This window comes from Dendrobates tinctorius, unplaced genomic scaffold (genome assembly GCF_039654945.1).
Source record: "Dendrobates tinctorius isolate UK_male_01 unplaced genomic scaffold, ASM3965494v1 ptg000250l, whole genome shotgun sequence".
Classification (NCBI taxonomy): domain Eukaryota; kingdom Metazoa; phylum Chordata; class Amphibia; order Anura; family Dendrobatidae; genus Dendrobates; species Dendrobates tinctorius.
In genome coordinates this window covers 4543128-4562299 of record NW_027361917.1, presented here as the reverse complement: position 1 = coordinate 4562299, position 19172 = coordinate 4543128, and the positions used below count along the sequence as shown (strand labels likewise).

The window sequence follows — 19172 nt, the reverse complement described above, 5'->3', positions numbered from 1 at the left end:
AAGACCTTTCTAATGATCTTTTTACTCTTAGACCTGTGACGCGGACAAGGGGGCATCCTCTACGTCTGGAGGAAAGAAGGTTTAAGCATAATCACAGACGCGGATTCTTTACTGTAAGAGCAGTGAGACTATGGAACTCTCTGCCATATGATGTTGTAATGAGTGATTCCCTACTAAAATTTAAGAAGGGACTGGATGCCTTTCTTGAAAAGTATAATATTACAGGGTATATACACTAGTTTCCTTAATATTGCATTGATCCAGGGAGCTAGTCTGATTGCCATATGTCGGGAAGGAATTTTTTTCCCCAATGTGAAGCTTACTGTTTGCCACATGGTTTTTTTTGCCTTCCTCTGGATCAACATGTTAGGGCAAGTTAGGATAGGATATGGGTTGAACTAGATGGACTTCCTTCATCTTTAATAAATATAAATATTATGCACATACATATACACGCACGCACCTATACATGCATACGACCCCTTTATTAACCTATGACAGCTCCTTAAAGGGTAATTCACCAGAGGAGGGAACATGTAACCTATTATAAATGGTTTATTCTCACATAAGAGGCTTCGGTCGCGTAATAACAAATTCATCTGGTCTGAGCTATGTACAAAGAAATACAAAAAGATGATGCTGGAGAGCGCTTCCTGTGTGTCAGGAGGAGCTCTCATCAATGTCTTTGTCAGGATCTTGTCCGTGGTCATCATCCTCCTCATCATCGTTTTTCTGCTGCTTCTTCCAAAGTTTAGCCATGGCGAGCAGTTTAAGATTGGGCTGATTAGCTGCATCTTCTGGGAATATGTAGTCGTAGTATTCTTCCCATCCAGCATCAGACTAGAAAAAAAAAAACATCACAAATATAAATGTTAGTTGGTAGCAGACATCACAGGCAGACTAACAGGGGTTATTAGACCCTGTGTAATCAGAGCCAGCTGGAGGCGGGACCTTATATTCCAGCCTATCATAGCTTGCGGGGGGCGTGGCCTGACAGGTTTTAAAGTGTATTGTCAATGTGATCAAAAGGACCACAGCTCCAACTCCCCATTTGAGACAAGTATTGAGAGAAAAATAATGTTTAAGTGTTATAAGAAAATAGAACATATATTTATATGACATATATATATATATATATATATATATATATATATATATATATATATATTTTTATTTTTTTTTGAGGGGGTAACAGGTGTGAGAAAGTGGGTGGTTTGTTAAAAAAAGAAAAAAAAAAAAAAAAAACACAACTAAAGATCGCAGTTTCTTTTTACTCTAATTGTCTCCTAAATAATGTAATAAAAAGGGATTTAAAAAAGTCACATGTACCACAATATGGCTCTTGTATAGCTTTGCTGATGGAAAACTGTGAAACTCATAGCTCTCAGAATATGGCCAACCAAAACTAGTGATTTTTTTTTTTTTTTTAAAAAAGAGTAATTATTGCACAAAAGCAATAAAACTACAGAAATTAGTTATCATATCTGTGCTGATCCCCAGAACATCGTCAGCACTTTATTGGTGCTGCACGGCAAATTGAATAAAAAGTAAAATGCATAAAGACAGCGGTAGGATTGTGGTTTTTCTTAAATTCTGTCCAATAAAGAGTTAATAAAAGCTTGTTAAGTAATATGTACCCTAAAATGATGCCACCCACAATCACAATTCACCCCGATCCCCTAAAGAACAAGCCCTCATACGTACGATGTCACTGACCAAATAAAAAATGCCACAAGTAAAAGAACATTTAGCATAAAGGCCAAAACTGTCCATGAGGCCAGGGGTTAAAACTTGGTGTGTCATATTGTACAGTCACGGTGGTCGACAGAACTGAAGTGACATCGGTTCAGGTGGTCTGCACTCGGAGGGGGACAAAACCCATCCGCACGCAGCTGTAAGTCTTACCCCATCTTCTGCCTGGAGTTTCCGTCTTTTCTTCACCCTCTCTGGCATGAGTTTGGCCACTCTCTGCTGTGTGGATTCAGCACCAAACTCTTGTTCGTAGCTTCTCCAGGACTCCAGCAACATCAGTCGCTCTTCCTTCTCCTCGCAATTCCTCAGCGTCTTATTCGCCTCCTCGTAGATCTGTCTACATTTCATCACAGTGTCGGCACTTCCAGTAGTCAACTCAAACTGTGCGAAGCTTATCCAGACCTGGAATATAAAGCAGAAACGGAGATGAAATTAGCAAGGTAACTGAATATGGAGCCTGTGCACATTATATTTGTATAGGAAAACCGCCTCTTGGAAAGCTCCTGATTAGCCGCTTTGCACAGACAGATGTGATTGTCTTACTTGCTGGCACATGCCCCTAGTGGACGGCACAGGAGCTGCACCCGCAGGCACCAGCTGCAATATACAGCCAATAACCCGCTGCAACTCCAAAAAGAAAGAAATCATAATATAGTTAACCAGAACATTAAGTTTATGACCTAAACCATTAAAATTGGCCAGTCATTGATGCTCTTTCATGCCAGTTCATTTTTCCCCTTCTGCTTCTCAGTAGCCATAACTTTTTTTTTATTCTTGTTTTCACTGATGGGCTGTATGAGGCACTCTTATGCAGGACAAATTGTATTATTTTTTTGTTTTCAACTACATATAAATTACTGTATACAAAAAAAATAATTCGGAAGAAAAAAAATTCGAATTTTTTTTCATATTTTTCACCCCAAACATTCTGCTTAATGGGCTCTTCAGGTAGTTAAGGTCACGTAAATACCTATTATAAGTTTTTTCATTATATTTATGGAATAAAATGCATTTTATATGAAAAAAAGGAGACAATTACTTTATTTTGTTTCTATGCAAATGTTTCTTAAGCATATTTTTTTTCATGCAAGTTGTCTTTCAGTTATTTTTTTTTCCATTGCAATTCGAGCATCCACAAGAGCCCCAGTTATAGGGGAAAACAGCCCACTACTGTGACGGAAGTCACTGGCAGACCTGATCTCTATCTGCTAGTACCTGATCATTCTGCTATGCGAGGAAGAGACCGGGCCACCACGTGAGCATCAGGCCCTACAGAAGCATTGCTGCTGATGATGCGCATCTATCCACGTGATGGCACTCACTGACAGCTATATAGCGGAAAAAGAGAAGACAGAAGCAGTAATAAACTGCTTGTCTTCTCCTCAGAGTTCACGATTGTGTACAATAGCTGGTAAATGGATTGCTCTTCTTCCCAGTTAAAGATGAGAATTTTTCATGATTACCTCCATACACATTAATCGAAAAACATAAGTGAACGAAGGAGACCGCGGCCCAGAACCAAGGAGACCGCGGCCCAGAACCAAGGAGACCGCGGCCCAGAACCAAGGAGACCGCGGCCCAGAACCAAGGAGACCGCGGCCCAGAACCAAGGAGACCGCGGCCCAGAACCAAGGAGACCGCGGCCCAGAACCAAGGAGACCGCGGCCCAGAACCAAGGAGACCGCGGCCCAGAACCAAGGAGACCGCGGCCCAGAACGAAGGAGACCGCGGCCCAGAACGAAGGAGACCGTGGCACAGACCGAGGAGACCGTGGCCCAGAATGAAGGAGACCGCGGCCCAGAACAAAGGAGACCATGGCACAGACCGAGGAGACCGTGGCCCAGAACGAAGGAGACCATGGCACAGACCGAGGAGACCGTGGCCCAGAATGAAGGAGACCGTGGCACAGAATGGAGACCATGGCACAGACCGAGGAGACCGCGGCACATAATGATTTTAAAGGGCAATGATACAAAACACCTTTCCCTTGTGTACTGAATACCTTGACGTGCTGTGTCCTCTGCAGAAGTCGCCTATATAGATTTCTCGTCTTCTCAAATTCTTCTTGTTCTATTTCAAAGTCAATATAAGATTTCCAGAGAACCTGCCAGTGGGAAATCAGCAAGATCATGAGTGAGACCTGACCTGATTACAGATAGTGTTACACAATAATAATAAATCTAAAACAATAAATTCCCATTGTTGTGCTTTTTGTGGAGTGCCACGTGTTCAGACCTACACTTGAAATATGATTTTAGGCTTCTAAATTGGCTATTAAAAGTGTATTCCTGACTGACATTTATGGCATTTCCACAATATACCATGAAGGTGAGACGGGCAGATAACATTTCTGGGATGCTGAGCTCCATAGAAATATGGCTCTTGATCCCCCTGCTGTGGCATCCCCCTATATAGTAGAAAAATGAATAATGAGGCTCTCTCCATTCAGAGAAGTGATACAGGAGCAGCTGGGGCAGTGTGCGTGACAGGTCTGCAACTCCTATAGTAGTGAATAGAGAGCACGGTATATGTGGCCCATCTCTAATTATTCTCTGCATGGATATAGTGGCTGCCTTACCAGACAAGTACAGGTTTTCCTTTCTACAAGTGGCTGAAGCCCCCTCTAAAGGCAAATCATTGCTCATGCCCCAACTCAGATTATTGGATAAAAGGTTCTTAAAAAAAACAAACAACTTTGGGTTTGTCATATTTTGACGATTAGAAGTTTTCCATTTTTCTGATTACAGAGCTGTACTCAAAAATAATTCCCAAAAAACAAATGTCAGAATTGTTTTGTTTTTTTTTTTCCTTCATAATTTCATCGCATCTTGCATTGCAGCTCTTCCTCTTCCAGGGTGCTCTGCTGATGGGACATGACAGCTTGTGTCAAGCTGATGGACAGCCGGCTACCAGCAGTTAAGCAGTGGGGAGCCGGCTGTCAAACAGGATGTTGTCAGCAGTGTCGCTCGCCATTGTTAACAGAGCAGAGGGGACGAGAAGGAGCTGCTCTGCTGATGTGACGTCAGCAAAAGCGGTCTGTGACTGCTTAGAGTCGGCAGAGACCAGCATCAGGGGGATCAGGCAGGTAGTTAGCAACTACCTGCCTGTAAGTTGTTAGGCCCAAAAGAAGAAAAAAAAAAAAAAAAAAAGACCTGGCTAACCCCTTTAATGTTGAAGCTACATGGGCATATTTTTCATCCAGATACAATTTGTCATCCGCATGTCTTTCTTAAATCAAGTGGAATAGTTTTTACAAGAATAATTTAATGAAAAATAAAAGGCAAATACAGTTTCTTAGGCTGGTTTCACACTAGCGTTCTTTTGCGCTGCGTTTTTGCGCATACATGCGCATGTGTCCTTTTCCCCTATCTTTAACATGGGTGCACATGGTTTAGCGTTTGCATGCGTTCGTACACATTTAAGTGCGCATGCGTTTTTTTGTAGTGTGCACCCAGGCGCGCCGGACACTACCTGTTGCATTTTTGGTCCATCCAACCTGTCGCAAAAAAACGCATGCGCACGGAATGTGCAAAAAAACACATTACAGTCTATGGGAACGCAGATGTGCGCATGTACATGCACACGTCTGCGTTTAAAAACGCATGCATTTTAAGAGTAAAAATGGTTAAAACATATGCGCAAAAGAGCAGCAAACGCATACAAAACGCATGATGCATTTTTTGTATGCGTTTGCACTGCGCAAAAACGCAGTGCAAAAAACCGCTAGTGTGAAACTAGCCTTATATTAATAATTGTACTGATCTGTAAAAAACATACGAGATATGGATAGAAACCCGTATGAAATCTGTTTGTTGCTTTTTTGTTCACCCATTGAATAGGGATCACAGTACTGCATGCTGCAATTTTTTTTTTTAACATGCAGCCCATCTGTCCGGGTGTAAATGGGGTCAGGTGAACGACCACATGGACATGCATTGATCCTTGGCGGTGTGCTTGTGCCCCATTTTGCAGACAGACAGCACAAGGACTGATAACACGCTTGTCTGGATGAGTCCTCACTGTGTCGATAATTTCATGCTATCGGACTTCTCCAGTGCTTTTTGCAGCCTTCATACAAAGTAATAAGACACGTCACTTACTTCAGGCATATCGAGTCGGGGTTGTCCAATAGCCAATTCATACACGGCGCGGGCCCTCTCAATATCTCCAAGAATGGTTTCTAGCTCTGCAAACTTAATCCATGTGGTGCAGTTTTCTGGAGCAAATTCCAGGAACTTCTCGTACAGTTTTCTACATCGGTCAAATTCTCGAAGTTGCAGCTCCAGCTCTATGTAACCTTTGAATAGTTTGTGCTTAGGACATTTTCCAATGGAAGTTCCCTACATAAATAAAATGAAGTGTTATACAATGCAAGTACCAAATGCAAAATTCACACCTAGTTTGAGTAACTTCAGGCCAAGACATGTTTTTGATGTTTTTTTTATATCATGTTACCAACACGTCAGCCCTGCTCTAAAAATAACAGACTGCATACATTTTACAGCTCGTGGTCCTGTATTTGGCATCAGCAAAGCCTCCGTGTCTACCTCTATATGTACCGGCCTGCCTTTCCTCATTTAACACACGGCCTGGATCCTTTACTACACCTACCCTGTAGGCCGCTATTGGAATCCACCAGCAACATTACTAATATTTAAAGGTTTTGGATTCAATTGATCCTCAAATTCAAAATTAAGCAACTTTCTAAACAGCCTTCACTAAAAGTTTTGGACATTTTGCTGCTGTCCAGTCTGTGCAGCTCTTGACATATTTGGCTTTGCTGTTGCTTTCTCACACACTCTTCAGTATTAGTGTCCTCGTGGTTTTTCTTCACAGATTTGTCACAAATCCTGAAGGATTTACCAATATGAAATTCCTGAAGAATCATGCAGATTTTTTTCCTTGCATATATAAATCTGCTGAAAATCTGAAGCATGTCAGTTCTTGCAGCAATTTTGCAGCAGATTTCAGCAGCACGGTGGCTCAGTGGTTAGCACTGTTGCTTTTGCAGCACTGGGGTCCTGCGTTCCAATCCCACCAAGGACAACATCTGCAAGGAGTTTGTATGTTCTCCCCGTGTTTGCGTGGGTTTCCTCCAGGTTCTCCGTTTTCCTCCCACATTCCAAACACATACTGATAGGGAATCTAGATTGTGAGCCCCAATGGGGACAGTGATGAGGTCTGTGATGACCCCCAGCAGTTAAACACTTATCTATCCTATGATTAGATGATACATGTTGGTCCTGGGCCAAGCCTGTTAGATATTTACTCTTCAGCCAAAGAAATTAAAGGGACCATAAAGTGACTGTTCAAACCAAGCACAGCACCTTATAGGGGACACAGCCCAAACAAATATACCAAATGTGCTTCTGCCTTTTTTGCTAGAAATAGAAATAGTTTTTTTCAAAGACCACCAATGAGGCGCTTGGTGCACCCTTGGCATGACCGGGCAGTTCAGTGCACTTTTCCATCTACTTGTCAAACATTATCCTTTGGCTCCAGTAAAGCCAGAAAAGTCAATTAAAGGGATATTCTCAAGTTTGCAAATGACTCCCTATCCATGGAATAGGGGATAACTTCTTGTTTGCTGGGACCTTCACGGATCATGAAAACCGGGGCTCTGAAGAACCAAGTGTGAATGCAGCAATGGCCGATCATGCTCGCTGTTACAGGTCCACTCATTAGTATGGGAGTGTCGGTGACCAGATGAGCGCAGCACAGTGCTCGGCTACCCCCAGCAGTCACATTACAATGAATAGTGTGACAGTATGCAGAGCAGCGGTTCTCGGATTGGTGGGGGTCCAAGTAGTAAGCCCCCCGAGTGATCTAAAAGTTATTCCCTATCTTACAGACAGGGAATAACTAAACTGGAGATTAACATTTTAAAGAAGATGGAAAACAAGTAGCAAAATCAGCAATAGATTTGGACACTAAAAAGTAGGATTTTTATTGGGGTCATGTCCCCGACAAGGTGCTGTGATTGGTGTGTACAGCCATTTTGTGCTGTAAAATTCCCTTTAAGAAGGATACAGTAAACTACACTGGTATACAGTGATTTTGGTGCCAAAGCAGTCTGAACGGTTATATATTAAGTTTATGGTGCGGATGAAGAATAGGATTTCGGCTTTGCCAGATTGGCTCTAGTCTCTGAGACATTTAATAGTCAATTAATTACAGTAAAAAAAATAATCAGGCTTCAAAAAGTGGCTTTTCTAGCATTGTTCACCTACATATTGAAAGACCAAATAATTACATGGGACATTTCATTACCTAAGATGCTGTTAAAGAGTCAAAAGACCAAATGACATTGCATTTATCACACACAAGCCACATTGGGGGAGTGCAATAATATCATGGATGAATTAGCTGAAAAAAACTATAACCAATTTAGCAAACCTAATGGGATTTTTTAATTCAGCGCCCTCAAAATACCCTAAATGCATTCCAAATACCTTGGCACCTGGATAAACTATCATTTTACAGATATGGGGTTACGCTTCAGGTTAATTAGTGTTCCGACACTGTGCGGTGCCGGAACTCAGAGCCCCGCTGCCCGAGGCTGCCGGGGGAATAAAATTAATTTCCTCCCACCAGCGAGGCTCTCGGGGCCAGCACCGCTCTATGTCACAACACTATTCACCTGTAGATTCACCCCATATCTGCAGGTTAATAGCATTTTACATGATCGGCTCCCTTTAAAGACATACTACTTGCAGTAAAAATAGAAAAACTTTCTTTTCTACTTTGTGTTTAAAGAGAATCTGGTTTTTGCCCCATCTGAGAGCCGCTTTATCAGCAGGAGATCATTAGAGAACTAGTAAACCTTCTGCCAGGTAGTCAAGCATATTCATGAGCTCTGTATGACCCCACCCCCAATACTGATTGGCAGATTTCTGTGTAAACTGTGCGTAGGCAGAAATCTGCCAATCAGAGGTGTGGGTGGGGTTATATAGAACTCAACTTTTAGATTACTGGCAAATTTGCAGAAAGTAAAACAGGGATTTTATTAAGCTACAGCAAGCAGCCAAATAAGTGACATCCCTGGGATCAGGGTCTCTGCCCCTACATCATGCTGCTCTCAGATGGGGTAGCAAAAACCTGGTGGCAAATTCTCTGTACTTTTTTCACTATTATCTGGGTATTCATTTACTGGACAGTTGCACAGCTTCATTTACACAGCTTTCGTCTCATAACGCTCCTTTATCCCCTTCATGACTGGGAGACGGAGTTTTTGTGCTTTAAATTTTTCTTCCCCTTCTTCCAAGAGCCATAACTTTTAATTTTCTGTCGACACAGCCATGTGAGGGCTTGTATTTTGGAAGACAAGTTCTAGTTTTGAATGACAAAATTCACAACATTTTGTACTGAAAAATGAAGGAAAAAAAGGTCCAAGTTGAATGAAATGGTGAAAAAAAAGCTGCAATTCCACCACTGATTTTTAGGTTTTGTTTAAATAACATTCACTGTGTGGTAAAAATGACTTGGCACCTGTGGATATACCATCCGTGTAAAGCTTTTTGTTCTCTTACATTTTAGTGGTTAAAATAAATTCATAGTCGAGCTGGTGTTTTTATTGGTATCGTTTTGGGGTGCACATGATCTTTTGATCGATTATTGGATTTTTTTTTTTTAGGGGGGAAAGTGAAAATTAGCAATTCTGGCATTTCAATTTTTCTCTTGTTTAAATAATTTACATTTTCATGGACAAGGCAAATTCAAACTTTAAAAATAAAAAATGTTTAACTTTTTTAGTCTCATTTGATCGCTTAAATTATTTACTGGAAATCTTGCAGCATTTCGTAAAACTGATTTTCTCCTATGAAGCTCAGCCATCGGCTGAGGACCGACATGGCAACCATGGAGGCCTTCAGCACGCTCCCAGCTGCCTTACTAACCGCGACTGCATCATAAGAGAGCAGATGGGTCCCAATGTACGTGCTCTCTGACCACAGCAGTTAAATAGTTAAACAGCGATCAGAGTTCACTCTGGTCGTTGCAATTACAAGCCAGCATCTAAAAACTCCGTCCTCGAGCCCACTGTATGCACTGCCTGCATCCAAATGAATTAAAATTACCCTATAAGGACATGAAGGGGTTAATCGTTTTATGTGGGAGCCATAAGGAAGAGTGTGTGTAATTACCATAACATGCAGCTATATAAACTTACCAATGCCTTTCGTGCCAATGGAAGATTCTTTTGTCGGATTTCAAACTGGGCGTACATTAACCAGATTTTTGCAAAAGTAAACTGGAAGAGAAAAATAGTAAAAAGAAAAAAGAAAAGAAGAATAAGGACACGGACATTATGGGTAGATGATGCCTACGAACACCAGAGGTGAACAGGCAGGCGTTCTCATATGTTGTCTTTATACTATTAAATTGTGAAATTCCTTTGAATTGGAAGCTGAAAAGCGCTGATCAGGCCACAATGTCATTTATCGGGACCCTATAGGCTTGGGGGCAATGGAAGACTTCATGAGCATTGCCTGACCCTCTATGCCACTGTATCCCCCCCTTTACCTTTTTGTGAGGTATGAGCTCTAAGCAGGCCTGATACACTTGTCTGGTCCGTTCCGGATCCTGTAAATCACAGAGAACATGGTTGGACTGATGCCATAAATACTCCAGCAATGACGGAGGCAGCCGGACTGCCTGCTGTGTACCTTGGCCTCCAGCTCCTCATACAGGCCATAGTTTATCCATAGGTAGATATATCTCTTCCAGTGCCTTTTCTCTTTCGTGGGTGGAACATTGGCGATTGCCCGTTCATACACTTCTCGGACAGTGTCGGCATCGGTGTCACTTTCCACCAATCGCAAGTAATCAAACCAGGCATCGTAATTATGGGGATTAGCCTAGAATTAAAAATATTCTTAGGCAAGGTAATGGAAGAAAACACTAAAAAGAGAAAATCGCAAGAAATGAGCCACTACCTTCACTTCTTCCTCATACTGAAACCTCCTCTTATTCACGATGATATCTTCAATGCCTCGCCGGTCCCCGTACTTCTTTTCAAAAATCGTGTAGGTTTTGAAGAGCTCTTGGGCCTGCTGCTTTGGGATTCTGTCCAGGGCATATTTGTATATCACGCGGACCCTCTCCGACTGGATAACAGGAAAAATATATCATTGAAGCATTAATAGACAGTAGTAGGAATAAAGAAATGGAACGCGCTTCTGTGACATACAAAATAAGCTGTGTGATGACTGACAAGATCTTATGTATACGGTGGACAAAACAGGATTATCTTACCATACATTATAAATACTTGTTCTTATAAAAGAGGGGCCTGTCACGTCTGATATTTCGGTTTTGCTATATTCTTGTGCTCCCCATGAAATAATTCTGGAGCAATTATTTTTTTAGAACTCTGTATTGTGTATTCATATATATTTAGCTCTGGCTGGGATAGCACGCGTGCGGGCTCAAGCGTGCAACAGATATTAAGTGCAACAGGATCAAGTGTTTTGCAGTTAGACAATGCAGTTAGACAGGGCAGGAGACAGGTAAGGTGCATAAGTTTTTCATGCACGCATGCTTCTTGGTCAGTCGTACTACATATGCATTGATCATATCAACCTGCTGCTTATTTGTCTTCACTTCTGCTTTCTAACAACTCGTCTGCCCTTTTACACATTCTGTGCACTCTCTGCATATCCACCCCTCCCTTTTCCCCTCTCCCATGTATAACTCTGAGGCTCTATTGACATTTCTTACCCACACCAAACCATCCAAAACCTCCATGCAGCACTCAAAACGTTCATACAAATCATCCCACCACCTGCTTTTTCTGTTTTTTCTCCTTTTACTAGTTGCAGGTGACATCTCCCCCAACCCTGGGCCTCCCTCCACCAGCATACGTTACTCTCCTCCAGCTGCATATAGAAACCCTGCCAATCTTATTAACATTCAGTGCATGCCTTCTCCTATCACTTTCCAATGTGCTCTCTGGAATGCACGGTCTGTGTGTAACAAACTGACTTACATTCATGATCTTTTTCTTTCTAATTCCCTTAACCTTCTGGCTATTACAGAAACCTGGATCCAGCATTCAGACACCACCGCTGCTGCCGCTCTCTCGTTTGGTGGGCTGAAATTTTCACATACCATCAGACCTGAGAACAGACAGGGTGGAGGTTTTGGTTTGCTCCTTTCATCACAATGTGCTTTCCAGGTCATCCCCCCGGTTCCCTCACTTACATTTCCTTCCTTTGAAGTCCACGCCGTCAGACTCTTTAAGCCCTTCTCCTTACGAGTGGCGGTTGTTTATCGCCCTCCAGGCTCCTCCCACCAGTTTCTAGACCACTTCGCCACCTGGCTTACTCACTTTCTATCCTGTGACATCCCCACCCTCATCATGGGAGACTTTAACATCCCTATCAATGATCCGCTCTCCCAATCTGCCTCTCATCTTCTTTCTGTAACTTCTTCATTCGGCCTCTCACAGTTTACTAATTCTCCTACACATGAGGACGGGAATACTCTGGACCTGGTTTTCTCCTGTCCCGGCTCACTGCACGACTCTACTAACTCCCCTCTCCCGCTCTCAGACCACAACCTTCTTTCCTTCTCAGTCAAGAATTGTCTCGTCACCCGGGACACCCCCACTTACCACACTTATCGGAATACACGTACCATTAATACCCAACAGCTTATGGACAATCTTCACACATCTTTAGCCCCCATCTCCACCCTCTCCTGTCCAGACATAGCATTGTCACACTTCAATAAAACACTGAAGAATGCCCTAGATGAAGCAGCACCTTCTATACGCAGAAAGACCCGACACGGACAACGGCAGCCCTGGCACACAACGCAAACACGCTTTCTTCAGCGCTGCTCAAGGTGTGCAGAGCGGCAGTGGAGAAAATCTCTTAGCAGAAGACTTCACCCATTATAAGTTCATGCTCAAAACCTATAACTCTGCCCTTCATCTGGCCAAACAATCCTACTTCACCACCCTCATCACCTCACTATCCAACAACCCAAGACGACTTTTTGAAACCTTAAACTCCCTCCTGAAACCTAAAGTACAGGCCCCCATCACCAACCTCAGCGGTGAGGATCTGGCCACTTATTTCCTAGAAAAAATCAACCACATCCATCAGGATATCTCAGCCCAATCTCCTCAGTGCCTGGATCCCCTTCCCTGCCGCACCTCAAGCTCACTAGACATCTTTGAGCCTGCTTCAGAAGAAGAAGTTTCCAAGCTCCTCGCTTCTGCTCGGCCTACAACCTGCAACAGTGACCCCATTCCTTCACACCTCCTGCAGTCTCTCTCACCAGTGGTCACCACTCACCTGACTAAAATATTTAACCTCTCTCTTTCTTCAGGTATATTTCCCTCCTCATTTAAACATGCCATCATAACCCCTTTACTTAAAAAGCCATCCCTGGACCAGAACTGCACTGCTAACTACAGACCTGTCTCTAACCTTTCCTTCATCTCTAAACTCCTGGAACGCTTGGTCCACTCCCGTCTAATCTGCCATCTCTCGGATAACTCTCTTCTCGACCCCTTACAATCTGGTTTCTGCTCTTTACACTCTACTGAAACTGCCCTCACTAAAGTCTCTAATGATCTAATAACAGCTAAATCGAAAGGTCATTGCTCCCTGCTGATTCTCCTGGATCTCTCTGCCGCATTTGACACTGTGGATCACCAGCTCCTCTCCTCACTATGCTCCGCTCTATAGGCCTCAAGGACACAGCCCTCTCCTGGTTCTCCTCCTACCTCTCTGACCGCTCCTTCACTGTATCTTTTTCCGGCTCCTCTTCCTCTCCTCGTCCCCTTACTATCAGGGTCCCGCAGGGCTCAGTCCTAAGCCCCCTCCTCTTCTCTTTATACACTGCACCTACTGGACAAACAATCAGCAGATTTGGGTTCCAGTATCATCTCTATGCTGATGACACCCAATTATACACTTCTTCCCCTGACATCACCCCTACCCTAATTCAAAATACCAAGGATTGTCTGTCTGCTGTCTCTAGCATCATGTCCTCCCTCTATCTGAAACTAAATCTCTCCAAAACTGAACTTCTTGTGTTTCTCCCCTCTACTAACCTCACTCTACCTAACATCAAAATAACCCTGGAGGGTTCAATCATAACGCCCAAGCAGCATGCCCGCTGTCTTGGGGTCATATTCGACACTGAACTTTCCTTTACTCCCTACATCCGATCACTCAGTCGCTCTTGTCGCCTGCATCTTAAAAACATCTCCAGAATCCGACATTTTCTCACCTTTGAAACTGCCAAGACTCTTACTGTCGCTCTTATTCATTCTCGTCTGGACTACTGCAACTCTCTTCTGATCGGTCTCCCTCTTACCAAACTTTCTCCTCTCCAATCCATCCTGAATGCGGCAGCCAGGGTCATATTTCTGTCCAGCCGCTTCACCGATGCCTCCATCTTGTGCCAGTCATTACACTGGCTACCTATTCGCTACAGGGTCCAGTATAAACTCATCTCTCTCACCCACAAAGCTCTCCACTGTTCTGCACCGCCTTATATCTGCACCGCCTTATATCTCCTCTCTCATCTCTGTCTATCGCCCTACACGTGCCCTCCGTTCTACAAATGACCTAAGACTAACATCCCCCGTAATCCGAACCTCGCACCTCCGTCTCCAAGACTTCTCTCGTGCTGCTCCAGCTCTCTGGAATGCACTTCCCCAGACGATCAGACTGATACCTAGCCCTGACCTATTCAAGCGCGCTTTGAAAACCCATCTCTTCAAACAAGCCTACCACATCAACTACTCAGCAAGCTAACTTTGCCCTGTTCCCTCCTTCCAAATATTATTCTGAATCTGCACCCTACTATTCATCTGTCTCCACACCCTCCATGCACATGATAACTGCACTTGATACTTGTCTATTGCACTTAAACACACGGGCTGATGACCGGATCATGCAGCTTTATATGAAAATCCCTATTTATTATAATTGCCAGACCTGAATTAACAAGCATTTCTCACCTACTGTGTCCCCCCATTTCCTTGTAGATTGTAAGCTTGCGAGCAGGGACCTCACTCCTAATGTCACTGGTTGAATTGTCTTAACTTGTATTGAATTTATTGTCTGTACATGTCCCCGCTTAATTGTAAAGTGCTGCGGAATATGTTGGCGCTATATAAATAAAAATTATTATTATTATTATTATTATTATTATTATTATTAATGTGTCGAGAATACAATTATTTACTAAACAGACAAGTCTGCACAGGTAAGGGATCCTGTTAGGTCATGTTCACACATGGTGTTTTTTGCGGCTTTTTTCTGCAAATTAAAAGCATGTCACTTTCAGTGTTTTTTCACCCATATAAAGCAATGTATAAAGCTATGTTCACACTATGCATTTTTGCTGCAGGTTCTTTTGTCATGCTACATTTGTTTCTTGTGAATGCTGATAAAGTTTAGGGCAAAAAAAAAAAAAAATCCTATTGTATTTAATCAGGTTTTGGCACAAAAAGTCTGCAAAAAACAAAACAAAAAAAACCTGATACCTGCACAAAATACTGATGACAAAAAGTAAAGAATTCCTGAGCATGTGTGAAATTGAACAATGTCTGACCAATGCGTGAAATCACCGTGTCCGCTTTACAACACTGCCAATGTCTTAGGGAAACCACCCCAGATCCATTCATCTCCCCTCACTCTATATCTGTAGTCATGTATCTTTTCAGACAGTAAAATCTTTTTCCACTAAATTATTTGATCAAATTGCCTTTTTTTTGAGAGAGAGAGAGAGAGAGAGAGAGAGAGAGAGAGAGAGAGAGAGAGAGAGAAAAAGAAAGAAAGAAAGAAAGAAAGAAAGAAAGAGAGAGAGTGTGAGAGAGAGAGATTTGTATGTTCCTGAATGGATATCGCAGGTGCGGATATGCAAAAACAATGGACATGCTGCGGAAAATAAAACGCAGGAAATCTGCACGGAATTTTCCGCAGCATGTGCACAGCGGATTTGGTTTTCCATAGGTTTGCATGTACTGTAAACCGCAAGGAAAACTGCTGCGGATCCGCAGGGCAAATCCACAACATGTGCACATACCCTAAAGCTGAAGAGTAGGAATATAGTCTAGCTGCACTGCCAGCAACTTTACAAGTAAACTGTGCTTGATTTAATACTATATACTGCCACCTTATGGACAAGGAACATATTACATTTAGTCACAAGTTAGGACAAATATATATCATTTAGGCTAGTTTCACACTAGCGTTTAAATGACGCGCGCACGGCGCCGCTAAGCCACGCCCCCTGCCCGCCCCTTCCTGTTATCTCCTCCTCCGAGCGCAGAGGGCTGCATGCGTTATGCGCACCCTATCTTTAGCATAGGGTGCGCAGGCCGTGCGCAACTATGAATATAGCGTGCGCTGCGCATTTTTGAATGTGCGCGCCAAAATGCAACATGCTGCGTTCGGCGCGCACGGCGCACCTCCAAAAATGCGCAGCGCACGCTATATTCATAGTTGCGCACGGCCTGCGCACCCTATGCTAAAGATAGGGTGCGCATAACGCATGCAGCCCTCTGCGCTCGGAGGAGGCGATAACAGGAAGGGGCGGGCAGGGAGCCGGCAGGGGGCGTGGCTTAGCGGCGCCGTGCGCGCGTCGTTTAAACGCTAGTGTGAAACTAGCCTTACAATGTTGTTTGTCTAAACACTATACATGATACCCAATCATATTTCAAGTCATAAAAAGGGCCTCCATAGAAGTGTATGAGCCTTCAGTTGTACACAGACAAATTGAAGTATTTTACTGACAGAGTTTACTGTCAGGAATACAGCATAGTGAAAGCTCAGCGCAGATCAGTACAGGTATATAGTAAAAGATCAACACATCAGTACAGGTATACAGTGGGTATGGAAAGTATTCAGACCACTTAAAATTTTTCACTTTTTGTTTCATTGCAGCCATTTGGTATATTCAAAAAAGTTATTTTTTTTCTCATTAATGTACACTCTGCACCCCATCTTGACTGAAAAAGAAAACAGAAATGTAGAAATTTTTGCAAATTTATTAAAAAAGAAAAACTGAAATATCACATGGCCATAAGTATTCAGACGCTTTGCTCAGACACTCATATTTAAGTCACATGCTGTCCATTTCCTTGTGATCCTCCTTGAGATGGTTTTACTCCTTCATTGGAGTCCAGCTGTGTTTAATTAAACTGATACGACTTGATTTTTAAAGGCACACACCTGTCTATATAATACCTCACAGCTCACAGTGCATGTCAGCCCAAATGAGAATCATGAGGTCAAAGGAACTGGCCAAGGAGCTCAGAGACAGAACTGTGGCAAGGCACAGATCTGGCCAAGGTTACAAAAGAATTTCTGCAGTACTCAAGGTTCCTAAGAGCACAGTGGCCTCCATAATCCTTAAATGGAAGAAGTTTGGGACCACCAGAAGTCTTCCTAGACCTAGTCATCCACCCAAACTGAGCAATCGTGGGAGAACAGCCTTGGTGAGAGATGTAAAGAAGAACCCCAAGATCACTGTGGCTGAGCTCCACAGATGCAGTAGAGAGATGGAAGAAAGTTCCACAAAGTCAACTATCACTGCAGCCCTCCACCAGTCAGGCCTTTATCGCAGACTGGCCTGACGGAAGCCTCTCCTCAGTGCAAGACATATGAAAGCCCGCATAGAGTTTGCTAAACACATGAAGGACTCCCAGACTATGAGAAATAAGATTCTCTGGTCTGATAAGACTTAGGCTGGTTTCACAATTGCGTTTTTTCCCTATATTTTAAATGGGTGTGCATACACATGCGTTTGTACGCACATGCGTTTTTTTGTAGTGTGCGCTCGGGCGCACAAAATGCATCTTGTTGTATTTTTTGTGCGTCCGACTTGTCCCAAAAAAACGCATGCACACGCAATGCGTTTTTTTTCACCCAAACACCCATTATAGTCGGTGGGTGCGCTAACGTGCGCATGGTAATGCGCACGTCAGCGCAAAAAAACGCATGTGTTTTTTTTAAAAAAAACCATGCGCAAAACCGCAAAAACCGCACAAAAACGCATGATGCGTTTTTTATGTGCGTTTGCACTGCGCACGGTGGGCAGCGCAAAAAAACCGCAAGTGTTAAAGTAGCCTAAGATAGAACTTTTTGGTGATAATTCTAAGCGGTATATGTGGAGAGAACCAGGCACTACTCATCACCTGCCCAATACAATCGCAACAGTGAAAAGTGGTGGTGGCAGCATCATGCTATGGGGGTGTTTGTCAGCTGCAGGGATAGGTGACTGGTTGAAATTGAAGGAAACATGAATGCAGCCAAGTACAGAGATATCCTGGATGAAAACCTCTTCCAGAGTGCTCTGGACCTCAGACTTTGCTGAAGGTTCACCTTCCATCCAGACAATGACCCTAAGCACACAGCTAAAATAACAAAGAAATGGCTTCAGAACAACTCTGTGACCATTCTTGATTGGCCCAGCCAGAGCCCTGACCTAAATCCAATTGAGCATCTCTGGAGAGACCTGAAAATGGCTGTCCACCAACGTTCACCATCCAACCTGATGGAAATGAAGAGGATATACAAGGAAGAATGGCAGAGGATCCCCAAATCCAGGTGTGAAAAACTTGTTGCATCATTCCCAAGACGACTCATGGCTGTACTGGCTCAAATGGGTGCTTCTACTCAATACTGAGCAAAGGGTCTGAATACTTATGACCATGTGATATTTCAGTTTTTTTTTTTTTAATAAATTAGCAAAAATTTCTACATTTCTGTTTTTTCAGTGAAGATGGGGTACAGAGTGTACATTAATGAGAAAAAGAAAAAAAGAACTTTTTTGAATTTACCAAATGGCTGCAATGAAACAAAGAGTGAAACATTTAAAGGGGTCTGAATACTTTCCGTACCCACTGTATAGTAAAAGCTCAGCACAGATCAGTGCAGGTATATAGTATAAGATCATCACAGAGTGCCGAATTCTAGTTATATCCAAATCAAATGTAAAAAGAATGAAAACTAAAAAAATTCACCTCTTTTTGATTTTCCTCAAATTTGGCAAATGCTACGTACAGATTCTCATCCATGTGATCTTCACCAAAGAACTCCACAGCGCGCTCATAAACCTTCCTGGCGTGAGCTATATAACCGTGCTTTTCTTCAAATCGGGCGTACTTGATCCAGTTCTTTACATCAGGGTGTACAATGACGAGTGCAAGTATGTTAAGGAAAATCTGCACATAAAGAAAAAGACAGGAAAAGAACACAAAAGCCACAGATTTAATAGTTTTTGCTAGAAAAGTTGCAAAAAAATTTAGCATTTTTTTTTCTTCTGTCGGATCTTTTTTCTTGGGTCATCCCACATGCAGCACTAACATAGGACACAAACTCACAATTTAGTGTTAGGTAAAAAAAAAAGAAAAAAAAAAAAATTAAAATATAACCGCCTCTCCTAGGCAGCCG

At 42.8% G+C, this 19172-nt stretch overlaps 1 protein-coding gene across 1 annotated transcript in view; it reads right to left on the bottom strand.

Moving 5' to 3' along the window:
• Positions 1-537: 537 nt before the first annotated feature.
• CRNKL1 (crooked neck pre-mRNA splicing factor 1) overlaps positions 538-19172 on the bottom strand; it is a 36324-nt gene continuing 17689 nt past the window's right edge. Inside the window, exons 6-14 of the mRNA XM_073557424.1 lie at positions 18743-18921; positions 10686-10856; positions 10416-10607; positions 10273-10332; positions 9920-10000; positions 5853-6092; positions 3755-3856; positions 1906-2154; positions 538-840 (exon numbers count right to left, since the gene is read on the bottom strand). Coding sequence (XP_073413525.1) covers positions 661-840; positions 1906-2154; positions 3755-3856; positions 5853-6092; positions 9920-10000; positions 10273-10332; positions 10416-10607; positions 10686-10856; positions 18743-18921 — 1454 coding nt within the window. The 3' untranslated portion in view covers positions 538-660. The remainder of the gene's footprint in view (positions 841-1905; positions 2155-3754; positions 3857-5852; positions 6093-9919; positions 10001-10272; positions 10333-10415; positions 10608-10685; positions 10857-18742; positions 18922-19172) is intronic.